Source organism: Myotis daubentonii, chromosome 2, assembly GCF_963259705.1.
Source record: "Myotis daubentonii chromosome 2, mMyoDau2.1, whole genome shotgun sequence".
NCBI classification, from domain to species: domain Eukaryota; kingdom Metazoa; phylum Chordata; class Mammalia; order Chiroptera; family Vespertilionidae; genus Myotis; species Myotis daubentonii.
In genome coordinates this window covers 53676572-53702219 of record NC_081841.1, presented here as the reverse complement: position 1 = coordinate 53702219, position 25648 = coordinate 53676572, and the positions used below count along the sequence as shown (strand labels likewise).

Sequence of the window (25648 nt, the reverse complement as noted above, 5' to 3'; positions counted from 1 at the left end):
GAAAAAATGTCCAGGAAAGCTGTTGTCTTCTGAGAGGGAATTGTACATGATTTTTCCATTCAGCTTAAATTATACCAGTAAGAATGCAAGATAAAGTGTCCATATCACTGGAAGTCTTTATAAATTCCATACCTTTCTATGAGTTTCTTCTCATGCTGCCTCCCTCAAACTAAAAGAAGGCAGGGCAATTCAGTGGCATGTATTTGTAGTTCTACTTTCAAAAGGCAGAACTAACCTACTCATTATTCTTTTTCTTTGGAGACACAGGTCTCTCTTTTTAAAAAATATGTTTTTAATGACTTTAGAGAGAGGAAGGAAGAGGGAGAGAGAGATAGAAACATTGATGAGAAAGAAACATCGATTGGCTGCCTCCTACACGCCCTCTACTGGAGATCGACCCCACAACCTGGGCATGTGCCCTGATCAGGAATCGAATCTGCAACCTCGTGGAGCATGGGACGACGCTCAACCAACTGAGCCACACTGACAGGGCAGTCTCTCATTTTTCAGTTGTTTCATCCTGTGTGGTATAATTTCTCCCTCTCCCAAAACAAAGAAATCAATCAATTGAGCAAGCTGAATTACAAAAAGAAAGAAAGAAAAAGGAAATACGTCAAAATTTTTTCCTCCAGGATGTGAGGGATTTTAAACCAAACTCATTATAGGCAAATTCAAGAAAATTAGCCTCCCATGCAAAGTTTAAGGTCTTTTCCATTGCCATTTTTGCTCTGTTGACACTTCTGAGAAGCCTTTCACAGTGGGTCAGGCCTTTACTCACTGAGTATCTCCCGGTGTTTCTTCCTGCCTGTCTTCACCTCGCCTTGATGAGAAGCACAGATTCAATGTAAGATTATCTCCAGGAGTGTTTTATGAGCCCACAACTTTCCTGAACCACAGCTTTTCTAGGATGTGCCCCAGAGGATTTTAAACCTGTGGTTGAGAGGCCTCTCCTTCCCACCACCCTCTGGTTTCAGGGATCCCAGGATTAGCTTAGTGGGCCTCATAACTTAGAAATGCAGAAGTGAAACCATCTTTGCTATTGCTCACCTCCATCATATTGGAGAAAAAGAACCATTATCGCCTTCTCTAATGTGGTAGTCACAAGACTATCTTCATTTTGCTCAACTACCAAGAACATCTTTAGGGATTAAGGTAGCAAAGGAAGAGTTAGAAACAAACTCCTCTTTCGCCAAGAATTCTAGGATTTAGGAAGACTAGAACAAAGGATTGACGTAGTCATAAAACTGAACTGCAATGCCATCGGGTCATGCCCCTGTCATGGTGCAGTGTCAGGGCCATCTCGGATTGTTTCTTTTCCCTGCAAAGCCACTTATGGCTCCACAGTTCTGTGAGGTGGTGGCACCAATGCTAGAAATGTACTCTCTTTTATTTCTGGTTTTCTCCAGTCCTACTCCTAGGACCAACTTCCCATTTCTTTCACGGATCAAGTGATCAGCTTTTCCTTTCTCCGTTACCCTGAAGTTCTGTCTTCCTAACTTTCAGCTTCTAGCACCAGACTTGGGGGTAAAATCACCATCAAACATGGGGCATACCCTAGAAAAGGTCTTTCTTGTGTTGTTTTCAGTACTTTAATCATCAATTTGTCTTTATTTGCTTTTGATAATTGGGTAATCTATCATCTGGTTGGCAGAAAAAGTGTTCACAATTCTCCAGTGGCCAATTGAGCTGGTTGGGAAAAGGCAGGCACTGGATTCAGGAATCATTTTACTTTCCTGAAAAATAATATCATAATACTTGGATGGATTTATTTTCTTTTTAAATATATTTTATTGATTTTTTACAGAGAGGAAGGGAGAGAGAGAGTTAGAAACATCGATGAGAGAGAAACATCGATCAGCTGCCTCCTGCACACTCCCCACTGGGGATGTGCCCGCAACCCAGGTGCATGCCCTTGACCGGAATCGAACCTGGGACCTCTCAGTCCGCAAGCCGACGCTCTATCCACTGAGCCAAACCGGTTTCGGCAATACTTGGATGGATTTAAATCACATCTTTTTTTTCCTTTCAGGGTCTTTATAAGCATTGTGAGTATTTTTTCCCTTTCAGAATCTTTCTAAGTATTCACCCATGGTGAAGCAGGTGTTATTTCCATTTCATAGTTAGGGAAGCAGAAGCCCTGAGAAGTTGAATGGACTTGGCCAAAGTTGTACATAAAACCTTGGCTTCACATTTCTTTGACTTGCAGTTTGGCACTTTGACCAAGGACTAAACTTCTTAGAAGTTTATTCCCTCATCTTTTAACTGGGAAGATACAGCTTCAACTTGAAGGGAATCGTGGGGTTAAACTCTGCGCATTTCTCTCTTAGCAGGCGGCTGCGGGGCCCCTTGACATGTCTCTGCCTTCCACACCGGACGTTAAAATCAAAGAAGAGGGGCCCGTGGAGGTGGACTCATCCCCGCCTGACAGCCCCGCCTCCAGCCCCTGCTCCCCGGTGCTCAAGGAGAAGGTGAAATTCTCTATCGGAAGTCATCCCACATGTTAATTAATAGATTGCATTTTGATTCATAGTTGTATAGTGTGTGATACAGGAAGATGGAATATATTCAAATAAATGTTCATTTTTCAGAAGATTTATATAAATTACACCTACTCTGTGACCCAGCAGTTCTACTTTTAAGTCAATGTAGAAAAGAAATTAGTGTGTATGTCCACTCAAAGAAGTGTATGAGAAGGTTCATAACAGTTTTATTGATAATAGTAAAAAAGCTAGAAGTCCATCAACAAGAAAATGAACAAAGTGTAGTATGTTTATAAAATGGAATACTACATGGCATTAAAAAAGAATAAGCTAATGATATACACAGCAATAAGGATGAATTTCACAAATGTTATATTGAACAATAGCAAAAGAAATCATACACAGAAGCACATACTATGTAATTTTATTTACATCAGATTCAAGAAAAGGCAAAATTATTTGATGGTGATAGAACTCAGAATAATGTTTAACCTCTTGTGGGGAAAGGTATGGATTGGGAAGGGATGATGAGAACCTTCCAGGGTGCTAGAAATGGGCTCTGTCTTGGTTTTACATATGTAAAAAGTCATTTAGTTGTACCTTAGTCAATGCACTTTACTGTATTTATATAGTACTTTAATTAATAAGTGAAAAAGAAAATCACTTAGTTTATAAATTGGACATTAAACAATTTTTTAAAAAGTCTTCCCAGAGGTAAGTCTTCTAGTGACTTACAGGGAGTGTCTACTAGGATTCTGAATATTTTTTAAAGGAAACATTTTAAGAAGAAGTATTTTTTATACATTTATTGAAATATAGTACATGTACAGAAAAGTACATAAATTGTAAGTATACAGCTCACTGAATTTTCACAAAGTTTACAGACTTTGTAACTAGTGCCCAGGTATTATCAGAACCTCAGAAGCCCCCTCATGCCTCCTTCCAATCTCTATTGTTCTACCAGCAGTTATTAATTTTAATATCCACTTTGAATAATGCATCTATAGCTCATTTTACTTCCCTCCAAACTTGGTTTGATAACTTCTAAAACCATTCCCTCCATAAACATTACAACGCCACTTCCTCCATCCCAGCTCCCCCGCCCGCAAAAAAAAAAAAATTACAACCTTCCCCTCTCTCCTTTTCATCAGCAGCCAGGTCCTAGAAGCTGTCTGGAGATGTTTTATGGCCAGTGTGGCCACTGGTAACCTAAGATCCTAACAGTGGGAAGCAGTTTGTTTTATTACAATCTGATCATTATTTAAACTTCCATAGCCCTTTTTTAAAAAAGATAATTGGGTTGCCTTATCACCAGTCTTATACCTGTACCTGCCTTTTCCTGTTAGAGATCACAGGACATAAAGTTTACAGTGACAGTATCAAGTTTAGAATAACAGTATCTAGATTGTGAAAAGTTATAAAAATTTTTAGAATTTATATGATACTACAATGCTTCCACAGAGATTTCGAGTGATTTTTCAACTCTCATCTCATTCATATGGGCATCATCCCTGATGAAAGGGGGATAGCCAAAAGGTCTTAACTCAGCATTTTTACTGAATGGGTGAGTGAGGTATGGTCCATGACCCTGGAACAACATGACTTGCTCTAATGCTCTTTCCAATAAATTTGTGCTAGATTTCACCAGCTACTTATTTCTCTATAAACGGCCCCTGAAAGCACTTTGTGATCTGTTGGTCTCTTCCCCCCAGGAAATTGCCCCCAAGCCTATTGTGATATCTACCCCAACGCCTACCATTGTACGCCCTGGCTCCCTGCCTCTCCACCTGGGCTATGATCCACTTCACCCAACCCTTCCCTCCCCAACCTCTGTCATCACACAGGCTCCACCATCCAACAGGCAACTGGGGTAAGTAAAGAGCAGAGAGAAATCATGAAGCCTGAATTTTTTTCTACTTTGTAAAATTATTTGATAAAACAGGGACTGTTTGAACACTCAAAGAAAATGAGTCACTATGATTGTCTCTCAAAATAAATAGATTCCTCTCCCTTTTGAGTAGACCAGCAAGTATTTATTTGAGGATAATACTTCATTAGTTTGGAGGCATAATACTTCTTTGATCTAAAAGGAGAATCCTTAAAACTTTAGGAAGTTCATCATAATGATGGAGGTCACACAGGAAACTATATAAGTTCTTGACCTGACTCAGTAGATGTTTATTGGAGCACTACTGAATGAGGGACTGAAACACATTGTCATCTTTTTTTTAGTGTTTCCCTCAGTTCCAGTTAGGATTCTTGGTCTTTGCTACCTCTAATTTTGTCTATTTGTCTTCACTCATGGCACAGCCTGTACAGATTTCATAGTGGGATGACTTGACATCCTATCCCTAGGTACCCATTGAGTTAAGAGGTTACTGTCAGAATTCAGCCTTCTGAAGCTTTATTGTTCTGTGGACCCACTAGGAAAAATACAAAGAGACATCTTTTTGGATAGGGTAAAGCAAAATGTGGAAAGGAACAAGAGAAACTTATTCATATTTGGCTATCATATGGCATAATTCACCTTTGCAAAATAACTTTGGTCCAAGTCTCCCTCATCTAAGGCAAGACAGAATTTATACATGGCAGTGATAAGGAGTTTATTTAATTATTCAAAACTCTTTTTAAAAAAATTATTTTTCTTGATTTCAGAGAGGGAGAGAGAGATAGAAACATCAATGATGAGAGAGAATTGATCTGCTGCCTCCTGCACAACCCCCACTGGAGTTGGAGCCTGCAACCCAGGCATGTGCCCTGACCGGGAATTGAACCATGACCTCCTGGTTCATAAGTCAGTGCTCAACCACTGAGCCACATTGGTTGGGCAAGACTCTTTTTTTCAAATATGCTTTTGTTGATTTTAGAGAGAGAAGAAGGGAGAGGGAAAGAGAGAGAAACATCAATTTGAGAGGAACATCGATTGTTTGCCTCCCATATGCACTCCAACCAGGGATTGAACCCACAACTTGGGCATGTGCCCTGACCAGGAATCAAACCGGCGACCTTTCAGTGCCCAGCATGATGCAACCAACTGAGCCACACTGGCCAGGGCAGTTGTTCAAAACTCTTAATAGGATTTGCTGCCCACCTATTTGAGTTCAGTGGTATTTGCATAATTTGCAAAGTGTAAAGATCTTGTAGCATTCCCTGCTTTTTCCACCTTCACAAGGGTGTCAAGATTATACAATGTTGTCGTTTAGCTTCCCTAACTAGAGAAGACTGGAAAATCTGCTATAATGTAGAATAAAGATCCATAGGCAAAAAGGTCTGTATTGTGAGCATTTCACTTCATGTGTCCTCTAGGTCTCCCACGGGCTCCCTTCCTCTCGTCATGCATCTTGCTAATGGGCAGACCATGCCTGTGCTGCCAGGGCCTCCAGTACAGATGCCTTCTGTTATATCGGTAAGCTCTGCAGTTGGGACAGCCAGCCCTACCAACACACACACCCTCCCTTCCACCTGAATGCTCTTAAACACATGAGCCCCAGGGAAAAGTGGGCTCTGGTCTGTATTAGTGGAGCACAGAAGCCTGCCCAAACGCTTCACTAACCTCTGCCAATCCAGTACCATGGAACACTAGACAAAGACTCATCTGGACAATTGGCTCCTCGTCTAGGAATTGATCTTGCCAGCCTGCTGATTGGTTGCTTTCACTTGGCTCTTAGCACCTTCCAAATTGCCCACCACTTTCCTCAATATAGCCCCAGCCCTTCCCATAGAAGTTGTCATAGCATTGGAAGATTAGACTCAGTGCTATGGGGGGAGGTATTTCCCAGGAGCCCTGTATTCCTGTATGCCCTATGGGCAGGTTGCACAGAACAGGCCCTAATGTGCCAATCTAAAAATCACTGCATTTTGGGAAGCTGTTGCCCCACCAATACTATTATGTTCCCTTCTGGTTTTTCTTCCTTCTCTTGATCCAGCTGGCCAGACCTGTGTCTATGGTGCCCAACATTCCTGGTATTCCTGGCCCACCAGTTAACAGCAGTGGCTCCATTTCTCCCTCTGGCCACCCCATGCCATCAGAAGCCAAGATGGTGAGTATATTCCAGCCTGGGGCAACATTGGCTCTTTCTAAGAGAAGTGGTATCAGCCTAGGTTTTTCAAGTGAGCCAAGCAAGGGAACCTTCTGGGACTTGGCAAAGCTAAAGATACCCTGTTGTGAGGTCTATAGGAAAAGAGACCCTGATTTAGGACTTCCATCTCCTCCCTTCCACCTTTAGAGCCTGGTACATAGACCATGGCAGTGAAGAGGCAGCACAGATTGTTTGGAGAGGAACAGTTGCAGTTTCAGTTCCAGGGTGACAGATGGAGAGTGGATGAGTGGGCAGGAGAGCTGGCCAAGAGGTGAATAGCTGTGTAACCAGCACCTGGCCAGGTTCCAGGAGAGAGCTTTCATCTGGACTCTATTGCTTCAGCCACCCCCACCCTCCAACTGTGCCCAGGATGATAGCCAGGGAATAGAGAGGCATTTTAGGGATCCAGGTGCACACTCTCCCCCCCCGCCCCATTTTCTTTTATTTCCTCTGCTAAGAGAAAATTGTTGTGGAAATTTTAGCTATCTGTAAGTCAATAATAAAATCCAAGCCCATTCTTCCCACCCTCGATAGAATCTCACCCTTGACAACCTTTTCTTTTTCTTATCTTTTTCCACAGAGACTAAAAGCCACCCTAACCAACCAAGTCTCCTCAATCAATGGTGGTTGTGGAATGGTGGTGGGTACTGCCAGCACCATGGTGACAGCCCGTCCTGAGCAGAGCCAGATCCTCATCCAGCACCCTGATGCCCCTTCCCCTGCCCAGCCACAGGTCAGTTGGGCCCTTAGACGGGGGAACCAGCTATGTCACCATTGCTTTTTATGCCCTATGTTTTTCAATGAGCAGAAAATTTAGAGAAGAATAGATTTCAGCTTTCTGGGCACCTTCCTGTGCTTTGATTCTTGTTGACAATTTGACAGCAGTAAAAAGCACCATTCTTTATTCACCCTTGTGTTATACTTACATGTAAGCAGACGAGATAATGCAGAACTGTCACAGAGGAGGTCTTAATTTTTGGTGTTATCTATATGAGAATGGTGTATGTGTACCAGACAAAGGAGATTCTCCTAATCTCTTTCCCATCTATTGTCTTTTAAAAAAAATCCACCTGAGCAATGACGAAGTGGCTCGAGAGTTTGTGAAGCTCAAATCAGAGCCTCTTTCCATGGAGGAGGGGACCTGAGCACCTGAGCTCCTGTGCCAACCAGATGGCACCAGTTCCACAAATCAGGGCCAGTGAGAGTTACTATGTAGCCAGCTCAGGTCCTCATAGTTAAGAGGCTGACTCCTTCAGTTAAAGAAATTTAAAGAAAATTTTGGGGTGGTGGGAGTTTGGTTTCCCACAGAAAGGGTCATGAATCCCTGACCAGTAGGTCTGTGGTGCTAGGGTGTTACTGCATAGGGAGATTTTCCATAAAGGGAGACAGACATTTCTGAGAGTGTCAGCCATTCTTGGTAGACATACCTCCAATCCACACCCCATGTCTCCCCGTCTCCATACTACACCTTATCCAGTTGGACCAGCCATTAGAAGGTACTCCCCCATGTACCAGCCATTAGAAGGTACTCCCCCATGTACCAGTCATTAGAAGGTTCTCCCCCATGTGCCAGTCATTAGAACGTACCCCCCCATGTACCAGTCATTAGAAGGTACTCTCCCATGTACCAGTCATTAGAAGGTACTCCCCCATGTACCAGCCATTAGAAGGTACTCCCCCATGTACCAGTCATTAGAAGGTTCTCCCCCATGTGCCAGTCATTAGAACGTACCCCCCCCCATGTACCAGTCATTAGAAGGTACTCTCCCATGTACCAGTCATTAGAAGGTACTCCCCCATGTACCAGTCATTAGAAGGTACTCCCCCATGTACCAGCCATTAGAAGGTACTCCCCCATGTACCAGTCATTAGAAGGTACTCCCCCATGTACCAGCCATTAGAAGGTACTCCCCCATGTACCAGCCATTAGAAGGTACTCCCTGCCGAAACCGGTTTGGCTCAGTGGATAGAGCGTCGGCCTGCGGACTGAAAGGTCCCAGGTTCGATTCCGGTCAAGGGCATGTACCTGGATTGCGGGCATATCCCCAGTAGGAGATGTGCAGGAGGCAGCTGATCGATGTTTCTCTCTCATCGATGTTTCTAACTCTCTATCTCTCTCCCTTCTTCTCTGTAAAAAATCAATAAAATATATTAAAAAAAAAAAAAAAAAAAAAAAAGAAGGTACTCCCCCATGTACCAGCCATTAGAAGGTACCCCCCCATGTACCAGCCATTAGAAGGTACTCCCCATATACCAGTCATTAGAAGGTTCTCCCCCATGTGCCAGTCATTAGAACGTACCCCCCCATGTACCAGTCATTAGAAGGTACTCTCCCATGTACCAGTCATTAGAAGGTACTCCCCCATGTACCAGCCATTAGAAGGTACTCCCCCATGTACCAGTCATTAGAAGGTTCTCCCCCATGTGCCAGTCATTAGAACGTACCCCCCCCCATGTACCAGTCATTAGAAGGTACTCTCCCATGTACCAGTCATTAGAAGGTACTCCCCCATGTACCAGTCATTAGAAGGTACTCCCCCATGTACCAGCCATTAGAAGGTACTCCCCCATGTACCAGTCATTAGAAGGTACTCCCCCATGTACCAGCCATTAGAAGGTACTCCCCCATGTACCAGCCATTAGAAGGTACTCCCTGCCGAAACCGGTTTGGCTCAGTGGATAGAGCGTCGGCCTGCGGACTGAAAGGTCCCAGGTTCGATTCCGGTCAAGGGCATGTACCTGGATTGCGGGCATATCCCCAGTAGGAGATGTGCAGGAGGCAGCTGATCGATGTTTCTCTCTCATCGATGTTTCTAACTCTCTATCTCTCTCCCTTCTTCTCTGTAAAAAATCAATAAAATATATTAAAAAAAAAAAAAAAAAAAAAAAGAAGGTACTCCCCCATGTACCAGCCATTAGAAGGTACCCCCCCATGTACCAGCCATTAGAAGGTACTCCCCATATACCAGTCATTAGAAGGTTCTCCCCCATGTGCCAGTCATTAGAACGTACCCCCCCCATGTACCAGTCATTAGAAGGTACTCTCCCATGTACCAGTCATTAGAAGGTACTCCCCCATGTACCAGCCATTAGAAGGTACTCCCCCATGTACCAGTCATTAGAAGGTTCTCCCCCATGTGCCAGTCATTAGAAGGTACTCTCCCATGTACCAGTCATTAGAAGGTATTCCCCCATGTACCAGTCATTAGAAGGTACTCCCCCATGTACCAGTCATTAGAAGGTACTCTCCCATGTACCAGTCATTAGAAGGTTCTCCCCCATGTACCAGTCATTAGAAGGTTCTCCCCCATGTACCAGTCATTAGAAGGTTCTCCCCCATGTACCAGTCATTAGAAGGTACTCCCCCGTGTACCAGTCATTAGAAGGTACTCCCCCGTGTACCAGTCATTAGAAGGTACTCTCCCATGTGCCGGTCATTAGAAGGTACTCCCCCATGTACCAGTCACTAGAAGAACAAGTGTAGAGGGCCAGGAGCTTGTGCCTGGCTAGCTGAGTAGTCAGTTGACCCTGTAGGTATCACTGAGCCCTGTAGCCTGGATTGAAGTATAGTCAGGGCAGGAGCACACAGAATAGAAGTCACACTGTCCCTTGAGCAGAATCCACTGGTTTTGTGTGCCTCCAGTGAGAAAAAGGCCTTGGAACTGAACAAGATACCTCTAAAAATGAGCTCTGTTAATCCCTTACCCAGTTTATATCTGTCATGAGCAGAAGCAGGCTCATATGGTGCTTCAGAGCCTTGAGCAGAATATTCTTTGGAACCCAAGTACCAGAGGTAAGAAGAGAAGTGATGCTTCAGGACATGAGGGGCTGTTCTTATGTGTATGCATCTGAGGGCTAGTTGAAGGATCTGGGAGAGGGGACTATATTTTCTTCTTGGCTAAGCTCTGAACAGAGCCAAAATTTTTTGGAAATTAGTCTAGAAGGAATCCTCCTCACTTATGGCCACTGCCTTCTGGCTGTCCTCCCCTTGTAGCATGAATCTAGCCTTTGACCTCACTCCCTTTCATTCGGTCAGTTATGTCCCCCTCGCAGATGTTCAGCCCCCTGGAAGAAACTTGGTCTACGATCCCTCTATACAGGCTGGATGGAGGAGGGCCTCAACACTCCCTGGGCGGTTAGAGACAAACTCTTTCGAGGGGTCACGTGGACTTCCCAGGCCTTTGCTCACAGAAATGACATGGTCCTTTAATATCCTTGGTAGCAGCTTCCTGGACTTTCTGAGGACTCTGCGTTGTCCACATCTCTGTTGGTCATTATATTAAACAAGAAACTAAGCATATTTGCTGTTAATTATTGTATGTGCCATTGTTATAGGAGATTATTGGCTAGTCTGCAATAAATTATCTTATAGCAAAAAACAAAACAAAAAACAAAAAAACAAACCCCACCTTACTTGATTATATTTTATAGCAAAAATCAAATAGTAATATATTAATATGTGATGTCACAGTATTAAGATGGCTCAGTAAACAAACACAAAAATTCAACTTTTCCTTATCAATTTAACCCCTTAAGACAGGGCAGTCCTATTTAGATGCCCAGTTCTTTTCTCAAGGAGGCCTCAGTTTTAGTAAATTTCTTTGAAAACCAAATAGGCCTCAGTTTTGTATTATCTGTACTAGACAGGTGACAACAATCTGAGATCGGTTTCTACAGTTGCATTCTTTGCCCAGCCCCTTTTCCTGATGTCACCACCTGCTTCATTTACCACCACATGTCCTAACATGTAATGTAGGATATTTCATTACAATGTAATATATTCACATACATACACACGAAGAGGTAGAACCTGGTATAGCTAACACCAGGTTTAATCCCTTTCATATGCTGCTTTAAAGCGTCATTGGAGTTTTCTTGTTGGAAGCCAAGCCTGCCCGCCCTCATGTGCCCGCTCCCGACGCCAGCCCTTAGCGATGGCAGGGCAGTAGCCGCTTGCCTGAGTTGTGCTGCTTTGCCTCTTGAGGAAATTATGCGACCTCCTTTTTAGTCACCACGGATCCCTTTCCTTCTCGTTCTTCCCTCTCTCTTGGGCTGTTGTTTCACATCCATTCCCTGCATGAGCTGTGAGTTGCCTGTGAGAGAATAGGAACCTATCATTTCCTTTTCCCCATCCTTGGTAAAGCGTCAACCTTTACATGTGGTCCAGTGAGCTCAGGGCAGAGAAGAAATTTTGAATTTCAAAAGAATTAGTGTAAATTTCCCTAGGTGTAGTGAGAAGCATTGATCTAAGGCTTCTAGTTCATTAAATTAAATTTGAAATTTCCTCCCCATTTTTTCTTTTGGGAGCGATATTAGTCTGAATAAATAAAATTATCTCTCGATTATCTTAATGAGGAACATGATTCAGTAGGGCCTGAAGTGGAGTTAAGATTCTGTTTTTTATAAGCTCATGCTTATTCTCATACAACGAATGTGAGCTCTAGCATTGGGGAACTAATATAGATCTTCTTTAATAGCAACAGATCTAGAACATATTTACTTTTGGTGGCATTTTACATTATATAGTTTGTTTTATGCAGATGGTTTACCTCTCTACATTTTTATTTTTGCCGCTATTATAACATTGGTCTATCAGCTTAACAGAAAGGAAGATGATCCAAAAGCCAAAGGACATCAGCCTGAAGTTTGAGGACAAAAGACAACCCTATATCACCAATTTATAAAGGGATTAAAAAATGCTCTTCTGTTTAAAAAAGAACAAACAGGATGGAGGGAGGGTTGATGAGGATTGTGAATAAAAAGAATATACTAATCCATAGTTCTCCATAATAGCCTAATTCTCACTAGTAGTAAAATCTTTTCTTCTTTTCTGAAACTTGTAGCATTCAGTTGTTTGTATATATTGCTTGTCCAAATCAGTGATTTGTAAACTTTTTATTCCAGTCTTGCTAAAAGTTCCCGATATTCTCCTTTATGCTTTCCTTCCCTAACAGATTCCCTATTCCTAAGAAACAAAAAGTGATCCTAGTTTCATTTTGTCTGTCTGTCTCAGAAATAATCAGTTTCCAACTGAACTCTGGTTGTCTACGTATGGGACTTGAGAAGACTGGAAGGAAATGGGAGACAGAATGAGGAACAATTACAAAAGAGAAGCTAAGGGTATACATAGTGATGAGACTTGCTGTGGTTACAGAGATTGATACATCCCTTTACCGGGTCTTACTGATATACCTAACACCAGGTTCAGTTCCTTTCAAGTAACTCCTCTTCCTTCTTGGGCAACAGGTCTCACCAGCCCAGCCCACTCCGAGTACCGGAGGGCGCCGGCGGCGCACAGTGGATGAAGATCCGGATGAGCGGCGGCAGCGCTTTCTGGAGCGCAACCGGGCTGCTGCCTCGCGCTGCCGGCAGAAGCGGAAGCTATGGGTGTCCTCTCTAGAGAAGAAGGCAGAGGAACTCACTTCTCAGAACATTCAGCTGAGTGTGAGTGGGGCCTAGATGGTTGTTGAGATTGTTGAACCTTGAAAGTGGTGTTGAATCAGAAAAAAGTGGGACAATATAATAGAAGATGGTAATTATTTAAGTTAGGACAGATAGACAGATACAGAAGCTGTTCCAGGAAGAATGCAGAAAGAATCTCTTACTGTCAGAGTTGAAATCTCTTCCCCAGGGATTGGAAAAGACATCATCAATGGCCAAATCTGCTACTGGAATGATTTATTCATAGACCCATTTGGATGAAGGGAATTAGATTAAGCACCCCAGGATGCTCTTTTAACTCATCAGTAAACTCTGACTGGGGTCATGGAATACCCAAAGGGAAATGCATTTGCCCCAGATAATGCAGCTTAATAAAAGAAAGAAAGAAAAAGTCACACAAGCAAAAATAGAACAATTATAATCCATACATTTTCTTGAATATTTTTCCTTCTTCTGGTTATTTAAAATATTTCATTGCAATGTAATATATTCACATACATACACACAAACAGGTAGAATAAAAACACAGAGTCAAGCCCTGGCTGGTGTCCTCAATGGTTAGAGCATCACCCCTACTCCACCCCACCTCTGAGCACCTAAGGGTCACGGGTTCAACTCCCAGTCAAGAGAACATACCTGGATCATAGGTTTGATCCCTGGCCCCCACGGTTGGGGCGCTGCTGGAGGCAACCAACTGATGTGTCTCTATTTCACACAGATGTTTCTCTCTTTCTCCTCCTCCCCCTCCCTTCTACTCTCTCTGAAAATCAATGGAAAAAATCCTCGGGTGAGGATTAACAACAACAACAAAAAACCCCACAAAATCCCTCTTCAGCATGCCTTTCCAGTCTCATTCTTTTCCCTGTAGGTAAGTGTGATGTGCACCTACCAGACACTTTTTTTAGAGAGAATGAGAGAAAGAAACATCAATTTGTTATTCCACTTATTTATGCATTCACTGGTTGATTCTTGTATGTGTTCTGACCAGGAATTGAACCCACAACCTTGGTGTATCGCAATAATGCTCTAACCAATTGAGCTACCCAACCAGGGTCCAGACATATATGTATTTCTAAATATTGTCTTCATTTATAGTTTTGTAGGGGAGTCAGGGAGGGATTGTGTGTGGTTGTTTTTTTTAAATATATTTTCTTGATTTTTTACAGAGAGGAAGGGAGAGGGATAGAGAGTTAGAAACATCCATGAGAGAGAAACATCAATCAGCTGCCTCCTGCACACCCGCTACTGGGGATGTGCCCACAACCAAGGTACATGCCCCTGACCAGAATCGAACCTGGGACCCTTCAGCCCACAGGCCGACGCTCTAGCCACTGAGCCAAACTGGTCAGGGCATACAGTTTTTTAAAATAGCTGTATAGTAGTACACTCTATAGTGTGGTTACATTACAAGGTGTGGATATTTGTAATGTTTCTAACTTTTTGCTGGAATAGCAGTGCTGCAGTGAACACTGTATGCACTTGAGTAGGTAGTTCTGTTAAATAGATTCATGGAAGTCGGCTTTCTTAGTCAAAGGACATGTGCATTATTAATTTTGGTATAATCATGTTTATCCTGTATAGGAGTAATTTTTCTATTGTAAATCCCTACCTTACACTGTAAGCAGCTCCTGTCATTGAACTCATGATTCTACTGGCCCTGGGCTAGCTGAAGCCTTGCTGGGTCAGAAGTCTCCAGATTTGGAAGAGAAAATCGAGGCAGCATTCTGTCGTCACTTTGAGAGATGGTCACTGGGGGTTAAAGAGTGAAGGATGGATTTTCTTGATACTGTTTTCTTCCCTTCCTCCTCAGAATGAAGTCACATTACTACGCAATGAGGTGGCTCAGTTGAAACAGCTGCTGTTAGCTCATAAAGACTGTCCAGTCACTGCACTACAGAAAAAGACCCAAGGCTACTTAGGTGAGTGGCTTACAACCTAAGCAAGGTCAGAATGTACTGAGTGTCTCAAATGTTTATAATTTTACTAGAGGCCCAATGCATGAATTCGTGCACCAGTGGGGTCCCTTGGCCTGGCCTGCGGGACTAGGCGGAAACCAGCTCTCCAACATCCCCTGAGGGGTCCCGGATTGCGTGAGGGGTCAGGCCAGGATGAGGGACCCCACCGGTGCACAGTCAGGGCCGGGAGGGACGCGGGAGGTTAGCTAGCTGGGGAAGGACTGCAGGAGGGCTCCAGGGCATGTCTGGCCCCTCTCGCTCAGTCCCAATCGTCCAGACCCCAGCAGCAAGCTAACCTACTGATTAGAGCAGGGGTCCTCAAACTTTTAAAACAGGGGGCCAGTTTACTGTCCCTCAGACCGTTGGAAGGCCGGACTATAGTTTAAAAAAAAACTATGAACAAATTCCTGTGCACACTGCACATATCTTATTTTGAAGTAAAAAAAACAAAACGGGAACAAATACAATATTTGTATTTGCATGTGGCCCGCAGGCCGTAGTTTGAGGACCCCTGGATTAGAGTGTCTGCCCCCTGGTGGTCAGTGCACATCATAGCAAGTGGTTGAACAGCCTTAGAATATCATTAGCATATTATGCTTTGATTGGTTGAATGGACGACTGGACACTTTGCATATTAGGCTTTTATTATATAGGATAACTCTATTCTCAATGTTCTGGGGGGTCCAGACTGATGAGGGAGCAGCCTTTGTGGAGCAACCAGTACTGTGGGGGAAAAATTTTTTTTAGAATGTAGAACTTTCCTAATTAACCATCACAGATAAAGGGTGACTATGTTTATTGGGAACCTAATTTGTGTTAGGCACTCTACCATCTTTCTAGTTATCTCTTTTTTCTTTTTTTTAATTTCAGAGAAGAAGGGAGAGGGAGAGAGAGAGAGAAAGATCAATGATGAGAGAGAATCATTGATTGGCTACCTCCTGCACCCCCCCTAGTGGGGATCAAGCCTGCAACCCACGCCTGTGCCCTTGACCAGAATCAAAACCTTTAGTCGCCAGGCTGATGCTCTATTCACTGAGCCAAACCGGCTAGGACATCATTGATGTTTCTATCTCTCCCTCTCCCTTCCTCTCTCTGAAATCAATAAAAACGTATTTTTAAAAATTTTTAAATAGTAAATGCTTGGAAGAAAAAAAATAAACATGAAGAGAAATACGCAGTGTTGGCAGCAGGGTTGAAATTTTAGATAAGGTGGCTTTTAGGGTTTTTTTTGTTTGGTTGGTTTTGTTTTTTTGTTTTTTATGAAGTAGCTTTTGAATAAAGACCTTAAGGAAGTGAGGGAGCTAGCCATGCACTCATGTGGGAGAAAAGTACTGCAGGAAGAAGAGCAAAGACAATGATCCAGGTGGGAGCTTGCCTGGCACATTGTAGGAACATCAAGGAGGCTGCGTGGCTGGCTTGGAGAGGATGGGCCTGGAGACTAGTTGGAGATGAGATAGGGAAGGTAAAGGGAGTATCTTTGTGTGGGGCCTTGTCAGACATGGTGAGGACCTCAGCCTTCACCCTGCACTGGGACCGTCAGAGGGTTCTCAGCAGAGCTGTGAAATGACTGATCTGACTCACATTTGGACAGATCACTCTGTCAGTGCAGGGGTGCAAGGGCAGAAGCAGGCAGTCCACTCGGGAGGCTATTGCAATTTGCACAAGAGTTGTTGGAGCCTTGGACCAAGATGGTGGAAGTGAAAGTGGTGAGAAGAAGTTGAATCCAGGATATTTTGAATTTAGAGTGACAGGGTTTGATGATGGGCCAAATGGGACAGTATATATGAGAACAAGAAGAATAAAAATTACACCAAAGTTTCTGGCCCAAGCAACTGCAAGAATGTATTTGTCATTAATTGAAATAGGGGAAAGTGTAGGAGGAAATGAATTGGGAAGTATATTTGGAGCTCAGTTTTGGACAAGGTGAGTTTAAGAAGCCTGTCAGTCTTTTTGTTTGTTTGTTTTTGTTAATATTCACCAAGGATATTTTTCCCATTGATTTTTTTTTTTTTTTTAGAGAAAATGGAAAGGAGGGAGAGAGGGAAGAAGAGAGAGAGAAAGAAAGAGAGAAACATCAGTGTGAGAGAGACACATGGATTGGTTGCCTCCTGCACACACCCCGATCAAGCCTACAACATGGGCATGTGCTCTAATTGGGAATCAAAGCACCACCTCCCAGTACATGGGACGAGGCTCAACCAGCGGAGCCACACGAGCTGGGCAGAAGCCTATTTGTTTTGAAGGTGGAGTCAAGCAGACAGCTGGTTACGTGGGTCTGCAGTTCAGAGGAAAGTCTGCAAGATATGATGATGGGAGTCAGCAGTGTATAGTTAGGTTTTTTAAATACATTTTTATTGATTTTAGAGAGGGAGAGGGAGAGAGGGATGGAAACATCAATGATGAGATAGAATCATTGATTGGCTGTCTCCTGCATGATTGGGGATCAAGCCTCCCACCTGGGCATGTAACCTGACCAGGAATCAAACCGTAACCTCCTGATTCATAGGTCGATGCTCAACCACTGAGCCACCGTGGCCGGGCTAGTTAGTTTTTAATGCCATGAAACTGGATGAAATACTATTGTCAAGGGAGAGCCCATAGGTAGAAAAAGAGAAGTCCCAGGGCTCAGCCCTGGGGTACTACAACATTTGAGGTCAGAGAGATGAGAAGGAACCCACAAAATGACTGAGAATGAGCAGCTTAGAAGGTAGGAGGAAAACTAGCTGAGTAGCTGAGTGTAGTGTTCTATAAACCAACATTAAGTGTTTTACAATGTGTGATCAACCATTTTAGAAACTTTCCATGAGCTAAAGCAGGGGTGGGGAATGTCGGGCCCACAAAATCATTTGATCTTTACAGGTAAGTTAATTAAATGTTTGGGACCAACGATAGCAGACTAATTTTTTTGTTATTATTGTTGTTAATCCTCACCTGAGAATATTTTACCGTTGAGCCTTAGAGAGATGGAGGGGAGGGGAGGGACAGAAAGAGAGAAACATCAATGTGAGAGACACATCAATTGATTGCCTCCTCCATGCACCCCGACCAGGGCCAGGGATCCTGCAACCAAGGTACGTGCCCTTGACCTGACTCGAACCCGGGACCCTTCGGTCCACAGGCCAACACTCTATTCACTGAGCCAAACCAGCTAGGGCAGAAGACTAATAAGATAAGTTGCATAGGAACAATTTTAAAGTCCAAAGAGACACCAACTTTGTTTTAAGGCTGCAGTAGCTGATACAGCATCTCTTTGCTACCTTCAGCCTTCTCTGTGGACCACAGCGATACATTCAGAAGCCCATTAGCCAACACAGGAGTTTTTGAACACTTTCCCATTGTTTCTTCACCTGCTCATTGCCTGTCATGCCTGTGGCCTGCAGTATAACATTTAAGATGCAAAGTAAAAATCCACAGGGTTTCATGAAAAACCGCACCCCAAACAAACACAGGCAGCAGACTGATTTTTAAGCTGATAACTTTGTATGGCTCTCGAATGATGTTATAAATATCCAGGTGGCCCTTAGCAGAAAGGAAGACGGGGGCTGAGTATCTATCGGTGTGAAATCTATATACAGTAAGTTTTCTACTCAGTCCCTACAAGAACTCTGACATGTAGTCATTCCATTAAACTAATTTGTTACAGCAAAAATGAATGTAGTTCCTGCTTTATGATGTAGACATTATAGTAGGTATTTAACACAATACAAATGAGACACTGTCTCTACCTCTGAGAGACTCAGGGCTCTGAGGAGATAAACATGTCAACCTGTTAGTAGGGTAAGCACAGATATCCCTGGTAAGAAAGCCCTTAGACTGGGAGCTTCCTAAGGACAGGGCTACCGTTTTATTCTTTATGTACCCCAGTGTCTGGCATGGATGATGCTCAGTAAATTTGTGATGAATAAATGAATGTGTGCTCTGAAAGCACAAGCAGTGAGATAGTTACTTTCCTGAGTGCAACAAAGAAGGCTTCACAGATTCTAAAAGAAGACTCAGGCATTCTTCAGGTCAAAAGTAGACTAACTATTGGAAGTTTTCCCTCATTCCACACATCTCTATTTAAGCAGCCGTCGAGGCTGTCTGCCATTTAAGAAAGCTCCTTGACTGATGAGCAACATGGAGTTATCAGTATGCAGTTCAGATATTTGTATTTAGTGAAATGTTATTGTTACGTTAGGTGGAGTGGCAAAACTCATCGTAAATATTTTAAATCGGTAATACCTAGCTAAGTAATAGCTTGGAGGGTAAACTCTTTGGGGTTTGTTGTGTTAAGTGAACCTTGGCCAAGGACTAATTATTTATGACATTATTTGATTGTAGTTTGATATTTATTAGGCTTACCTATTGTGCAATACATGCTAAAGGAATATAAAAAAGAACGGAATGATTCGGTTCCTGTGTGAATTAATCAGAAAGGATACCTAAAAATAAAGCTATTTTAAGTCACCTTTAATCCTGGCTGGGTTGTTCAGTGGTTAGAGCATTAACCCATGCACGAAGCGTCCCAGCTTCAGCTCCTGGTCAAGGGCACGTACCTGGTCCTGGTGTGTGCAGGAGACAACCAATTAATGTGTGTCTCTCACATCAATGTTTCACTCTCCCTTCCACTCTCTCTAAAAAAACCAATGGAAAAAGTATCCTCGGGTGAGAATTAACAAAAACAACAAAAATCACCTTTAAAAACATGACTAAGAAGACTGTTCCAGTAGGGCCGTGGTCAGCAAACCGAGGCTCGCGAGCCACATGCAGCTCTTTGGCCCCTTGAGCGTGGCTCTTGGACAAAATACCACGTGCAGGCGCGCGCAGACAGTGCGATTGAAACTTCGTGGCCCATGTGCAGAAGTTGGTATTTTGTGGAAGAGCCACACTCAAGGGGCCAAAGAGCCGCATCTGGCTTGCGAGCCATGGTTTGCCAAGCCGCAGTTTGCCGACCACTGCAGTAGGGTAATGAACTGCATACAGAGACCTAGAAGCCAGACAGTGTAATTAGCATGTTGGGGATTCGCTTTATTGGAATAGGTAGGTTAACTTGTTTAGTTTTTATTTCCCTTCTCACGGCTTACTGCTTCCTAGCTCATTCACAGCTTAGAAGCCAAGATTCTGGGAAGTTTCTCCCCAAACAAAAAAAAGATAGGCTTCCTTTTCCTTTGGCCTGCTTTAGAATTGTGGCAAAAGGTAGTCTCGCCTGTTCCCCATTCTGTTTTCTAACCACTTGCTCTCTATTTGCCCTCCTTCCCTGGCAGAAAGCCCCAAGGAAAGCTCGGAGCCGACGGGTTCTCCAGCCCCTGTGATCCAGCACAGCTCAGCCACCGCACCCAGCAACGGCCTCAGCGTTCGCTCTGCAGCTGAAGCTGTGGCCACCTCAGTCCTCACTCAGATGGCCAGCCAAAGGACAGAACTGAGCATGCCGATACAGTCGCATGTGATTATGACTCCACAGTCCCAGTCTGCGGGCAGATGATGCCTCCCCGGGCGGAGAGGTCCCCAGCCAGAGCTCGCCCATTCAAGAGCCAAGAAAGATGTCACCTTATCCCCTCCCATCTGTCCTGGACATGGCAGTATGGGGAGGGGACTGTGTGTTGTGAGTAAAGGACAGATGTGGGGCTTTTCTCTTCAGCCACATGGTTGTGTACGTTGACACCTGTACTAGGAGCCTCCCAGCCCCAGAGCCACATAGATCATCCCCTGAGCGGGGGTTTCTGATGTCCTCACAGCCAAAGGCCCTTCCAGATGGTCTGAACAGTCAGTCACCCTTGCCCACGCACCTGTGCTTCTCTCTTTTAACACTAACCCTTGCACTTCCAGGTTTCAGGTTTCCCAGTTTCCTCTCTTCCCAATAAGCCATAACTGTTACCTTCTTGTTCCTTAGCAGCATGTCACTACCTGCTAGAGAGAGCCAGAATTGATGGAGTATCACCTGCTAACCCATCTCCAGCCCCCTCATGGGCTCAGGACATTGTGTCCCAGTAGCTGCTTATATCCCTTTTTACTCATCCAAAATTCTAGTCAAAATACTCACTTAAGGAGATTGTAAAGTTACCTTTGATGTATGAAGTAGCAATATTTTTTCCAGCTCTTCCATAAACTTTAGCCCTTCTCCCTATCTTCTACCAAAACAAACAAACAAAAACCAAAAAAAGGAAAAAGAAACAAAACCCCAAGAGTTCTAGTCCTTTTTAATCTATTTCCAGAGCTATTTGGATACCACATTTTGTCTCTTGAGTTTTCCCACTGTAGTGGTGGACTCTTTTCTACTTCCCACTAAGCCTTGCAATCTCACCTGGTGGCCTTATTAGATATGGCTTGGTAGTGAAAAGGGGAAGAGCCAGGATCTGACTGGCTGACTCCTCCCCTCCCTGCTCCATCCTTCAGTCTAATCATCAGGTCAGGCAGGAAATCTTGTTCCATCAGGTTAATGGAGGGATTCTTTGTGTTGTACAAGAGTTGTCTGACCAAAGCATACATATTCCTTTTGGTCAGCTTTCCGCTTCTGCCTCTCCCTCTTCGTTCTCCTGTCCACATTAATGCCTCTCTCTTCCACGGCTGGTTCAGATGCAGCCCAGGGAGGCTGTCCCTCACTTTCCCCCGTCTCAGCCTCACACATCTGTCTTCTTCTCTGAGCTAGGGTCTTGTGTTCACAAGTGTCCCACGCCCTCTGGATCTACCTTCTTTCTCTTTTAGCTCGTAGCCTGGCCACTAGGTCTCTCTTCAGCTCTTTTCTGATTTTTGCCCCCTGGATGCAGTGCTTCTCCATAGGCCAACCCCCAGGACTCAGGCATCATAGCCTGGGTCCTGAGAGGGCTTCTGAGTACAAGGTTGGATGGGGGAGGTTGCGGGGGGGGGGGGGGGCGCAGGTGCAGTACTGATCTCAGCAGAAGAACCCTGCTTGTTGAAAGGTCCAGCCTGCCTGGGAAATCGGTGACTATTGCTCTCAGCCATTCTCACTTTGAAAAGTTGGGTTACAGAGGAAGAAATTCATCCCTCTGGTCTCTCTTTCTTCCCCATGAAGACTTCTCATCTTCCTTTGGCTCTGAACTATGCAATTTCTACCAGTCCATAGGAAGCAATCCAAAGCCAGGGGCCTGTGGATAGGTACGTCAGCTTTAGTAGCTCTTCAGTATGAAACCCTTCCAATTGTCCCAGAGCCACCTTCCGCCATCTGCCAAAGCCAAGAATGTCCTTTTCTCCATCTCTCTACCTCCATCTTAAACATCCGTACAGATAACTCCCAACTTCCTTTGTTATTTTGTCTTCCAAAATTGGCTGGCATAGGGGAACGAGGAAATGTTCTAAGCTACAAGATTGCCATCTCCTCAGTGATAAACTGGTAAGCCAGTCAGGTGACATGTTCTACTGCATTGTTTTTAATTTCCCCTTTCAGAGCCGGTGCTGAACAAGCCACACCTGGTGAAGAGAAAGGAGAGAAACGTGGTTTTCTCATCCTCTACCACCCGGGACCCAGCAGGAACAGCCCCTGAGGTGACTCAGATTAGCAAATGGCATGGCAGATGGTCAGGATGCAGGTTTCCGCCTCCGGGGACTCCACTCGCCTGTAAAATTCACAGCCATAACTCGTGCTCAGGGCTCTCAGACGCTGCTCCCAGACTCTTCTGCTTTAGTTTGCTTCAGTTTTTTATTCTATTGATTTCCCACCAGCAGCCTTGCCCTTAAGCTTGACTGAGTTTATGGCTCCTAAGGAGCCTTCGTAAGACCTTTCACTATTTTCTTCCCCTTCAGTCAAGTGTGTTTCAAGTGAAGACTCTCACACAGGCCCTGCCTCGCTGCTGGGCGCTGGAGGAGGCTGTCCTGCCATCTGCCCCTGCGTAGGATGGCTCATTTACGTAGAGGGTCTCAGCTCGTTCCTTAATTAACCCCATGTCTAATCGCATTTTCATCAGTGGGAAGTTAGCACTGGGGACCTATAGGAGGGGCATTGACAGACCCTCAGTAGAAAAGCAGCAGTGACTTGAGGAAGGGGCAGGACAAGCCTCCAGACAGCTCTTCAGTGGTCCTCAGTCTCACTAAGAAGACAGAGCAATTGCTTACCGTGACGCCTCTCTTATATCAAGGGGAATGTTACCGACCTTGTCCTTGCTGCCAGCCATGTGGCCACTCTTCCCTGCTCGTTGCCTTCCAGACTCATCTGGACCAGAACCAAACATCATGGAGGGTGTTACTTAGCCCTTTTCAGGTTGCCTAGGGAGCCAAGGGAAGACATTTCTGAAAGGAGCTGGGTGTGGACCCTAGGACTCTTCCAAGTGAACACAGGACTAGGCCTCTCACTTCACTCCAAAGACATAGCTGCTAGACATGCAAGGCCAGAAAGCAGGGGTGGGGAACGTCTGGCATGCAGGCCACTTAAGGCCCACGGGATCATTTGGTCTGGACCTGGCAAGGCGTTAGGGGTGAGTTAATTAAATGTTTGACCAGATAATAGATGGCTAATTTTTTTAAGTTAATAATTTTTATCACCCTTGAATGATGTTATACGTACCCAAATGGCCCTTGGTAGGAAAAAGGTTCCCCACCCCTGACCTAGAGAAAGGGGCCAGAACCGGGCGTGGTGTGCAGGCTTCTGCCCATTTCCTTGAAAGCAGGCTTAGAGCTGCAAAGCCTGAGAAGCTTCCCCACAGCTATAGAGACGGGGAGGGCAGGCGCTTCTTTACTGACTCTCCCCCTGGTGGTTGTGTAACCCAGGTCTGGCTCCTTCAGCTTTCCTCCTCTTCTTGGCCCTAAGACTAGACCATCTACTCTCAGTGGTGGTAAAAGAGGTGACCTAACTGAACCTCACCTTGTTGCCTCCTGTGCCTGTTGTGCTGTTCTTGGCTCCTTTCCTGATTCCCTGCCCTCCAGCACCACCTCCTAGACGGGGTGCTTCGTCCTAACCGGGCCTGTTTACAGCCTGCCCACCAAGCAGACCCGAGGTGTTCTCCTCCGGCTCCTGAGGCCCGTGTCCCACACTGAGAGGCTCCATTAAAGGTGCTACCCTGAGACAGCCCTCCCCCCAGAAGCTCTCCCTTTCTTTCAGAACTTCCTTTCCATCCCCATGTCATTATTTCCCGTTAGTATTGTACATTGTATACACAGGAAGGAAAAGTATTGTTTTTTATTTCATAACCAGTCTGTTTAGAATCCAGTCCTTCTAGCTGTATCACATATGCCTTTGTTGATGTGCTCTTTATGCTTTCTTTAGACTTTTGTTTGACAGGGGCGGAGGGAGGAATAAGATAAGTGAGGATCCTCAACCTCCCACACCTTAATCTCCCCTCAGAGTACAGAACTGATTCTCTGTTTCTGTTTACAACACACATGTGCACACAGACACAAATCCCCCCCTCCCAGGGTGCTGACCCAGCTGGAATGAGCATAGGTGGCTGCTGGCCACCATTCCCACACTTTGTACCACTTCATCTCTTTTTGGGAAAAGAATGAGAAAAGGCTGGGGAGAGTAGGGAAGGTTAAGGCAGCTTATGTCCTTTGTAGAGGCAGGTTTGTATTGTAGCTGGTAGGGTTGGTTTTTAATGGGGGCTGGTAGCACAGATATCTTACCGGCATCAGCTGCTACTGGAGAGTGAGGTTGTAGCTGTAAGAAATGGCTATGAGCACTGGTTTCATTGACTTTCCCTTCGGGCGATGGTTCTCAGCACATGGGCCAGGACAAGCAGCACCAGCGTCTGGGAACTTGTGAGAAATGCACATTTGGGCCCCACCCCTGACCTGTTGAATCAGAAACCCTGGGGATGGGCTCTAACAAGCACTCCGGGTGGTTCTTATCACACTGAAGTCTGAGAACCACCCTCAGAGCAAGCTCGGAAGTTCTTGTAGGAGGTCAAGACTATGAGTACCATCCTCTGCCTTAGCATGAACATATGTATTTTTCCATTTCCTCCAGTCCTTCTCTTCACCCCCATTAAAACAACAACCACATCATTCATCTTGAAATCTAGGTTTGTCTTCATCCTACTTATCCCTAAACCCTGTCCTGCATCGGTCTGGGCAGGTGTTGTCCCATATTCCCTTGCAGACTGGTCACTCCACACTCCGTTACAGGAAGGACCAGCTGGAGTTTAGCTGTTCAGTTCTCACACACACATACCCCTTCAGGCAGGGAGACGAGCCTCCAGCCCCAGCAGCAGATGCTGCAGCCTCCTGATATAGTATCTGTTGAAAAGAAAGCAGTGTGTATCTATGGTTATATCTCTGCTCATCTGTATATCTTCGACATGTAGCAGAACCTCTCCATCTCATCAAGGAACTCCACTGGGGGGTCTGAGTCTCCCCAGTGGTGGTCTTTGACAGGTGGGAGCATGCAGTGCTACAGGCTATTTTGTTACAAAACCATGGTCTCCCTCTCCCCTCCTCCCCATTCAGCATGGCCCCTGTGAGCAGGCTCACAATCCCCCGGACGGGCTGAGGCAGAGGCTTCGCTCCGTTCTCCCTCCCCGTCCCTTCTTCCCTTCCCCTTGCCACTCCGCAGCTACCCAGCCAGGCCTCCCCCTCTCCCTTGCCCTGACATATATTGTGCCTTATTTATGCTGCAAATATAACATTAAACTCTCGAGAGAACCACTGTTATGTCTGATGTTTCGATCCTCTGATCTACAAGTCCCACTCACTTCCTGGGGACTCATTGTGCTTTCACGTCTGATCTTCCTCATTTTCCCATTTCTTAAAACAGAAGGAGCGGGGATTC

General features: G+C 44.8%; 1 protein-coding gene across 10 annotated transcripts in view; it reads left to right on the top strand.

Annotated features, from left to right (window-relative positions):
* ATF7 (activating transcription factor 7) overlaps positions 1 to 25525 on the top strand; it is a 114758-nt gene extending 89233 nt beyond the window's left edge. For 7 of the 10 annotated variants that reach the window (XM_059683053.1, XM_059683048.1, XM_059683054.1 and 4 more), the window contains 8 exons: positions 2328 to 2468; positions 4193 to 4350; positions 5787 to 5886; positions 6407 to 6520; positions 7140 to 7292; positions 12806 to 13003; positions 14811 to 14919; positions 20199 to 25525. In XM_059683053.1, coding sequence (XP_059539036.1) covers positions 2328 to 2468; positions 4193 to 4350; positions 5787 to 5886; positions 6407 to 6520; positions 7140 to 7292; positions 12806 to 13003; positions 14811 to 14919; positions 20199 to 20416 — 1191 coding nt within the window. In that variant the 3' untranslated portion in view covers positions 20417 to 25525. Of the gene's footprint in view, positions 1 to 2327; positions 2469 to 4192; positions 4351 to 5786; positions 5887 to 6406; positions 6521 to 7139; positions 7293 to 12805; positions 13004 to 13835; positions 13869 to 14810; positions 14920 to 20198 lie in introns of those variants that run through there. The other 3 variants (XM_059683050.1, XM_059683047.1, XM_059683055.1) reach the window with 2 other exon arrangements.
* Positions 25526 to 25648: the final 123 nt, after the last annotated feature.